The 6,953-nt window shown below is 42.8% G+C and overlaps 1 protein-coding gene across 1 annotated transcript in view; it reads left to right on the top strand.

Annotated features, from left to right (window-relative positions):
• The first annotated feature begins 1,003 nt into the window (after positions 1–1,003).
• CASP10 (caspase 10, apoptosis-related cysteine peptidase) overlaps positions 1,004–6,953 on the top strand; it is a 42,001-nt gene continuing 36,051 nt past the window's right edge. The window contains exons 1-3 of the mRNA XM_011950008.1: positions 1,004–1,428; positions 3,456–3,797; positions 5,395–5,488. Coding sequence (XP_011805398.1) covers positions 3,457–3,797; positions 5,395–5,488 — 435 coding nt within the window. The 5' untranslated portion in view covers positions 1,004–1,428; position 3,456. The remainder of the gene's footprint in view (positions 1,429–3,455; positions 3,798–5,394; positions 5,489–6,953) is intronic.

Here is a 6,953-nt window from a genome sequence, read left to right as displayed (position 1 = left end):
CTTTTTTCCCATAGAAAAAACATCTTTCTAAGTCTCTGTACCTCTTTCCAGAGTGCTGCACATTTGAATTAGCTTAATTATAGTGTAGTGACTTTGATCCAAACTTGCTGGTTTAAATCTTGGCTCTTCCAGCAACTCACTGTGTGACATTGGACAAATTACTTAACCTTTCTGTGCCTTAGTTTTCACATGTTAAAGCAGCGGTCATAGTAACAGAATTTATCTTAGAGTGTTGTTGGGATGGTGAAATGAGTAAATATTTGTAACTGCCCTGTACCCGACACACGGTAGTTGCAATATTAGTATGCAGTATTGTTTTTATTATTAGCAATAATGTCTTCAAAATCTCACTTTCCTGCTGGTTTGAATGTGTTGTGAGAACACATACTGTCAGTTTTGTCTACCACAAATTGGTTGAGTCTCTTGCAGTTACCTCTAAATGGGCTTGTAATCCACCATCCCCACTTTTCTTTTTTTTTTCCTTTCTGTTTCTTTTTCTTTCTTAATTTTTCCCACAAAGTCTGAAAGTGAATCCCCACTTTTCTTTTATCTTTTAAAAATTCTATTTGTGGGCCGGGCACGGTGGCTCCACGCCTGTAATCCCAGCACTTTGGGAAGCCGAGGCAGGTGGATCACAAGGTCAGGAGTTTGAGACCAGCCTGGTCAACACGGTGAAACCCTATCTCTACTAAAAATACAAAAAATTAGCCAGGCGTGGTGGCGCATGCCTGAAATCCCAGCTACTCAGGAGGCTGAGGCAGGAGAATCACTTGAACCTGGGAGGCAAAGGTTGCAGTGAGCGGAGATCGCCCCACTGCACTCCAGCCTGAGCGACAGAGAAAGACTCCATCTCAAAAAAAAAAAAAAAAAAAAGTAATTTGTTTATTTGCATGTGGACATAAGAAAGGGTTAACATGGCCGACAACTATTTCATGAGCTTTTTGGCTTTATTTGAAAAGTGAAGTGTGTTTGGGGAAGGAGATGGTTAGGAAAATAGATACTCCCGTTTTTGACTTACCAAGGAAACGGAGATCAGAGGAAAGCCTGGAGCATTTCGTGGCTTCTACGGGTTCCTTTCTAGGAAGCTTTTGCTTTACCTGGGGAAACCCCAAGCTCTAGAGTAAGAAAGTTGTAAATTAGCCTTTAGGAGACGCTGTTTGTCAAAGTTATCTTAACCCTGGAAAAGGGGAGGGAAAAAGGCAGATAAGCAATGATGACATCAGCAGGAAATTAATATCAGGCTACCCAGTCCTGAAGATCCAATTTTCACTTAACGATCAGCAAGTCTTGAAGTCTCTTCCCAAGCAAATGGGAGCTTCCTTGGACCTTGGAGCACACAGAGGATTCTACTTTCTTTAAAACTTTGTTTTCAGGCAATTTCCCTGAGAATCATTTACCTCCAGAGGATTGGTGGAGCTTGATCTGAAGGTATGTAATTAACAACCCTTTTTACTCCAGAGTCTCATGCTTGGATCTTTTCCTTTGCTTCATGGCTTCATGTTGTAGCAACTTGCAAAAACTTGTCAGCAATGGCACTATTTTTTCTTAGATTTCTTTGTCATGCCTGGGAAAACAAAAGTTAAAAAATCCGGAAGCCTCCAACATAGCCTTTTACTGGGGCAGAAATATGTGAGCTCACAGAGACAACGTTTGGTAGACTCACTAAAACTAAAGATCGGAATTGTCAAGAAACCACAAGGCAAATGCAAGATGCAGTAGAATAGAAAGGTGTCTCCAATAAACCACTCATTTGACCTCAGGGCTAGTAGCAGGGAAGATCCCCTGGATTATCACAATTAAAAATGACATTTTTTGTGTTTTTTTTTTGTTTCTTTTAACACCAAAAGTAATGTGTGTGTTCACATATGCATAAAATTTGAGAAATTCAGTTGGAAGCCCAGAAGGAAATGTGTATTATCTATAGTTATGTCCCCCGATATAACCACTCTTTGTTATGGAGGTTTTGATTTTTGCTATGTCTTCCTTCCTTCCTTCCTTCCTTCCTTTATTTATTTATTATTTAAGATGGAGTCTCGTTCTTTCACCTTCCAGCACTCAGGCTGGAGTGCAGCGGCGCAATCTTGGCTTACTGCAACTTCCGCCTCCCAGGTTCAAGCCATCCTCCCACCTCAGCTTCTGATGTAGTTGGGACCACAGGCGTGCACCACCATGCCTGGCTAATTTTTGTATTTTTTGTAGAGACGGGGTTTTACCGTGCCCAGTCTGGTCCCAAACTCCTGGCCTCAAGTGATCCACCCGCCTTGGCTTCCCAAAGTGCTGGGATTATAGGCATGAACCACGGCACCCTACCTGTTCCTTCCTTTATAAAGTATTTTCTTGTTTCTAAAAATAGCCAAGTTCTGCATAATAACTATATACCTCAAATGCTTATAGAATAAATAATATTACAATGAAAATTTTATCACTGCATTGCTGCTCTGATTATGATGAAATTTAGTATAGAGAATAGCGTAGTTTATAAACTAGTCAGATGGAAACACTGACTCATGTAATTTGTATTTTTTTAGTGAAAACAAGTTTATTAGAGAAGTAAAGAAACAAAGGAATGGCTACTCCATAGACACAGCAGCCGACTCATGTAATTTGTAACTTCCCACACTGATTTGAGCAACTCTTGTCTAAAGCCACCCTTTCCTGCTGAGGTCTAGGATATTTTATTTATTTTTTTCTTTTTGAAACAGGGTCTCACTCTGTCACCAGGGTGGAGTGCAGTGGCATGATCATGGCTCACTGCAACCTCTGCCCCCAGCCTCAAATGATCCTTCCACTTCGGCCTCCTGAGTAGTTGGGACCACAGACACGTACCACCATGCCCTGATAATTTTTTATATTTTTAGTAGAGACCAGGTCTCGCCATGTTGCTCAGGCTTGAGGTCTAGGATTATGCCTTCCCTTTCTGTAAGATAAAGGCCTGCCCTCTTACAGGTAGCAGTCTGAAGTTAAGATGTAATACACATACTTCATGGTACCTCGCTGTCTTTGGGTTGATAGATCATAAGGATAACACTGCCTCCCCCAGATTGCTTTGTGTCTAAAACTTAAAGCATAGATCCAAGTGCTATTTCTGCCACTTAGTAGAAATGAATGTAAGGGCTTCAATCAGGCTACCAGGCTTGAGGGAAATTGTACTGTGTCCCTCCATCTTAACTTTCTCCCTCTGGGAACACTTTGATTTGGGGAGAAATCAAGGTGAATTGAGTTCCAATATAAGCACCCTCCAAGCTTCCTAAAAAGTAACTTGCAAGTGTTGGGGGAAAAGTTTTCTGGGCTGTTGGTTTTTGAAGTAGCCTCGCAGTAGTTTTTATTTGTCACCACTTCCAGGAAAGTCTAATGCCCGGAACAGAGGAGGCTGTGGTGAGGGGAGGGCCTGGGAAGTCAGGCGGCCATATGTCCTCACTCTCTAACGCCCTGCCCCACCTCTCTGTCCCTTTCAGGATGGCCATGAAATCTCAAGGTTCCAGTTCAGATAAAAACTGTAAAGTGAGCTTTCGTAAGAAGCTTCTGATTATTGATTCAAACTTGGAGGTCAAAGATGTGGAGCGCCTCAAGTTTCTCTGCATAGGATTGGTTCCCAACAAGAAGCTGGAGAAGTCCAGCTCAGCCTCAGATGTTTTTGAACATCTCTTGGCAGAGGATCTGCTGAGTGAGGGAGACTCTTTCTTCCTGGCGGAACTCCTATATATCATACGGCAGAAGAAGCTGCTGCAGTACCTCGACTATACCAAAGAGAAAGTGGAGCAATTGCTACCTATCAAAGGAAAGATCTCTCTATTTAGGTGAGGATGGGTCTATGTGGAGATGGGAGGATCTCCCATCTAGTGTTCAGTCTGGCCATTGGGCTTTGAAAGGAAGCTGCAGTTAAGATCTTTTGGTTATCTACCTCCTTGGATGATAAACCGGGAGATTCTAAACCTCCTTCTCAGCCTCTGATGCTAATGAGCTGAGAGTTGGGAGGTTAGCAAAGCTTCAAGACCAAGCTCTGGGCCTAGAGGTGGCTTCCCTTTGTTTCACTTCTCACTGGCAGTGAAGCCCACCTCAGTGTGGCAGAGCCTGCGTTTTCCCTGGTTACCAGCCGCCACACGTGCAGATCTTCTCCCTCCTGGGATCCGCTAGTCTGTCTACGTGTTTCCCGGGGTCTTGAGAAGAGAGTAATGCATACTTGGAGCAAAATAAGCAAGATGAAAAAAGAGATGAGTTTCTGGGGTAGAGAGGGATGTCATTTATGCCATGTCTAGCATGTCTAGTTATAGAAATTTCTATATTTTTGGGTGGAAATCCAGAGAGGTAAAAACAGGCATTTTGCCCAAAGAGGTAAAATTTAGGCATTGGTCTTATCATGGATGACAGCGTTTTATTTTTATTTTTGAGACGGTGTCTCGCTCTGTCACTCAGGCTGGTGTGAAGTGGCACCATCTGGGCTCACTGCAACCTCCGCTTCCTGGATTCGAGTGATTCTCCTGCCTCAGCCTCCTGAGTAGCTGGGACTACAGGCACCCACCACCACACCCGGCTAATTTTTGTATTTTTAGTAGAGACGGGATTTCCAACATGTTGGCCAGGCTGGTCTGGAACTCCTGGCCTCAAGTGATCTACGCACCTTGGCCTCCCAAAGTGCTGGGATTACAGGTGTGAGCCACTGCATCAGGCTGATGACAGTGTTTAAAATTGTTCACTGACATAGTGTCCACATCAGAGAACCTCACAAAGAGGAGGCTTTGGAGGGTGTTTTATGGTCTGTGCGATTAGAACACATTAAGCCTTAGTGGTGGAGCTGGCTCCCAGAACCTGAGTTGCCCTTGAGTCAGTGGAAGGAATGATGAATTCCAGAAATCCATATTTCCGTTCTTCTGGCTAAACATCCAAGGGACAGTCTCTGACACATAGGGGTGTTAGTATGTGGATGAAATCCTCACTTTTTCTGGTTTTGGATTATATGACTATCTCGAAGCTGGGATAGTTTTCTTCCCTTTTCAATATACAATCGACTGTACCTTGGCTGGTCTGGGGTCCTCTCTACTAAGGGCCTGTAAAGTAAGCCTGAATTTCTAGATGGAATCAGGAGATGGGAGGGCATGTCAGAACTGTGTTTTATGCCTCTTTTTTTTTTTTTTTAATATGCCTTCTTAGTGTGGTTAAAAACAGCACTAGACTTGGAGTCAGAAGGCCTGCTTCTACTACTTACTGTGTTATCTTTATCTAAACAAGTTACTTAGAAACTGAAAGTTTTAATTTTTTGAATCTATAAATGGGATTAATAATTGTCTATACATAGAGTTGATCATTCAACTGACAGAAAACATTTATGAAAGCACTTGATTATGGTGTCCTCTGCAAGTGTAAGGCTTTATTTGTCATTTTGGGTATGTGTCTTAGAAACCTGCTCTACGAACTGTCACAAAGCATTGACTCAGAGAACTTAAAGGAGATGATCTTCCTTCTGAACGACTCTCTTCCCAAAACCGAAATGGTGAGTGGGTCATACAGAATGGGTCTGTGTGGGCACTGTCGTAATCAATGATTAGAAAGATGCTGGAAAGGGTTTTTAGGGATATTTATTTTTTGTGGGAGACAGTATCATACAATGGTTAGGAACATTGGCTTTGGTGCTGGATGAACCTAGATTCTGGTCCTGATTGTAATTCTAAACCTGTGCTGTGAGGCCAATGATTGAATTTTTCTACTCTCTATTTTCTTAGATGTAAAATTGTGGGCAATTGTATGACTTCCTTCTAGGACTTTTGGGAGAATTAGCTGAAACAATGTGCATGAAGCATTAGCATGAGGCCAGTATTTGGTATAGCATGCAGTAAATGCTCACTTCTGTTGGCATCTGCTGCGTTATTTATTTATTTATTTATTTTGAAACAAAGTCTTGCTTTGTCGCCCAGGCTGGAGTGCAGTGGCACGATCTCAGCTCACTGCAACCTCCGCCTCCTGAATTCAGGCCATTCTCCTGCCTCAGCCTTCCCGGTAGCTGGGATTACAGGCATGTACCACCATACCCAGCTAATTTTTGTATTTTTAGTAGAGACAGGGTTTCACCCAGGCTGGTCTAGAACTCCTGACCTCAAGTGATCTGCCTGCCTTGGCCTCCCAAAGTGTTGGGATTACAGGTGTGAGCCACTGTGCCTGGCCTTGTCCAGTTTTTCTTTCAAGTGCCTTTTAATCTATAGGTTAGATTTCCTCCCTGCCCCCAAATCTCTTTCTTTTTCTTAAAATGTATCTGTTGAAGAATCTCTGGGCGGTTGGCCTGTGGAGTTTCTCACAGGTTGGGTTTTGCGAATTGCACACTCGTGGTGCAGTTTGGCATGTTCCTCTGTCCTCTGCATTTCCTGCAGACTGGCAGTTGAATCCAGAGGCTTCATCAGACTCAGGTCAGATCCATTTGGCAGGACTATAGGTAGTCTTATTTTTTCATCAGGAGGTACCTGATTTTCTCTCTCTTTATCTTTGATATTAGCAACTGTTGATGTTCAACCAGTTTATATATTGAATTTTGAGGGGTTGCAAAAATGGAGACATTAGAATTTTTTTTTTTTTTTGAGATGGACTCTCACTCTTGTCACCTTGGCTGGAGTGCAATGGCACGATCTCAGCTCACTACAACCTCTGCCTCCTGGATTCAAGCGATTCTCCTGCCTCAGCCTCCCGAGTAGCTGGGATTACAGAAGCCTGCCACTACATCCGGCTAACTTTTTGTATTTTTAGTAGAGATGGGGTTTCACCATATTGGCTAAGCTGGTCTGGAACTCCTGACCTTAAGTGATCCACCCGCCTCAGCCTCCCAAAGTGCTGGGATTACAAGTGTGAGCCACTGCACCTGGCCAGTTATTAGAATTCTATCATTTCATTTTCCTCTCATCCATTATTTGGTTACCCAGTGGTACAGCTTATATGTAAATCCCTGATTCTTTTTTTTTTTTTTTTTTTTT

The sequence above is a fragment of the Colobus angolensis genome, unplaced genomic scaffold (genome assembly GCF_000951035.1).
Source record: "Colobus angolensis palliatus isolate OR3802 unplaced genomic scaffold, Cang.pa_1.0 Scaffold30, whole genome shotgun sequence".
NCBI classification, from domain to species: Eukaryota; Metazoa; Chordata; class Mammalia; order Primates; family Cercopithecidae; genus Colobus; species Colobus angolensis.
Note: the sequence above shows the minus strand (reverse complement) of the source record. Positions and strands in the feature narration are given on the sequence as shown.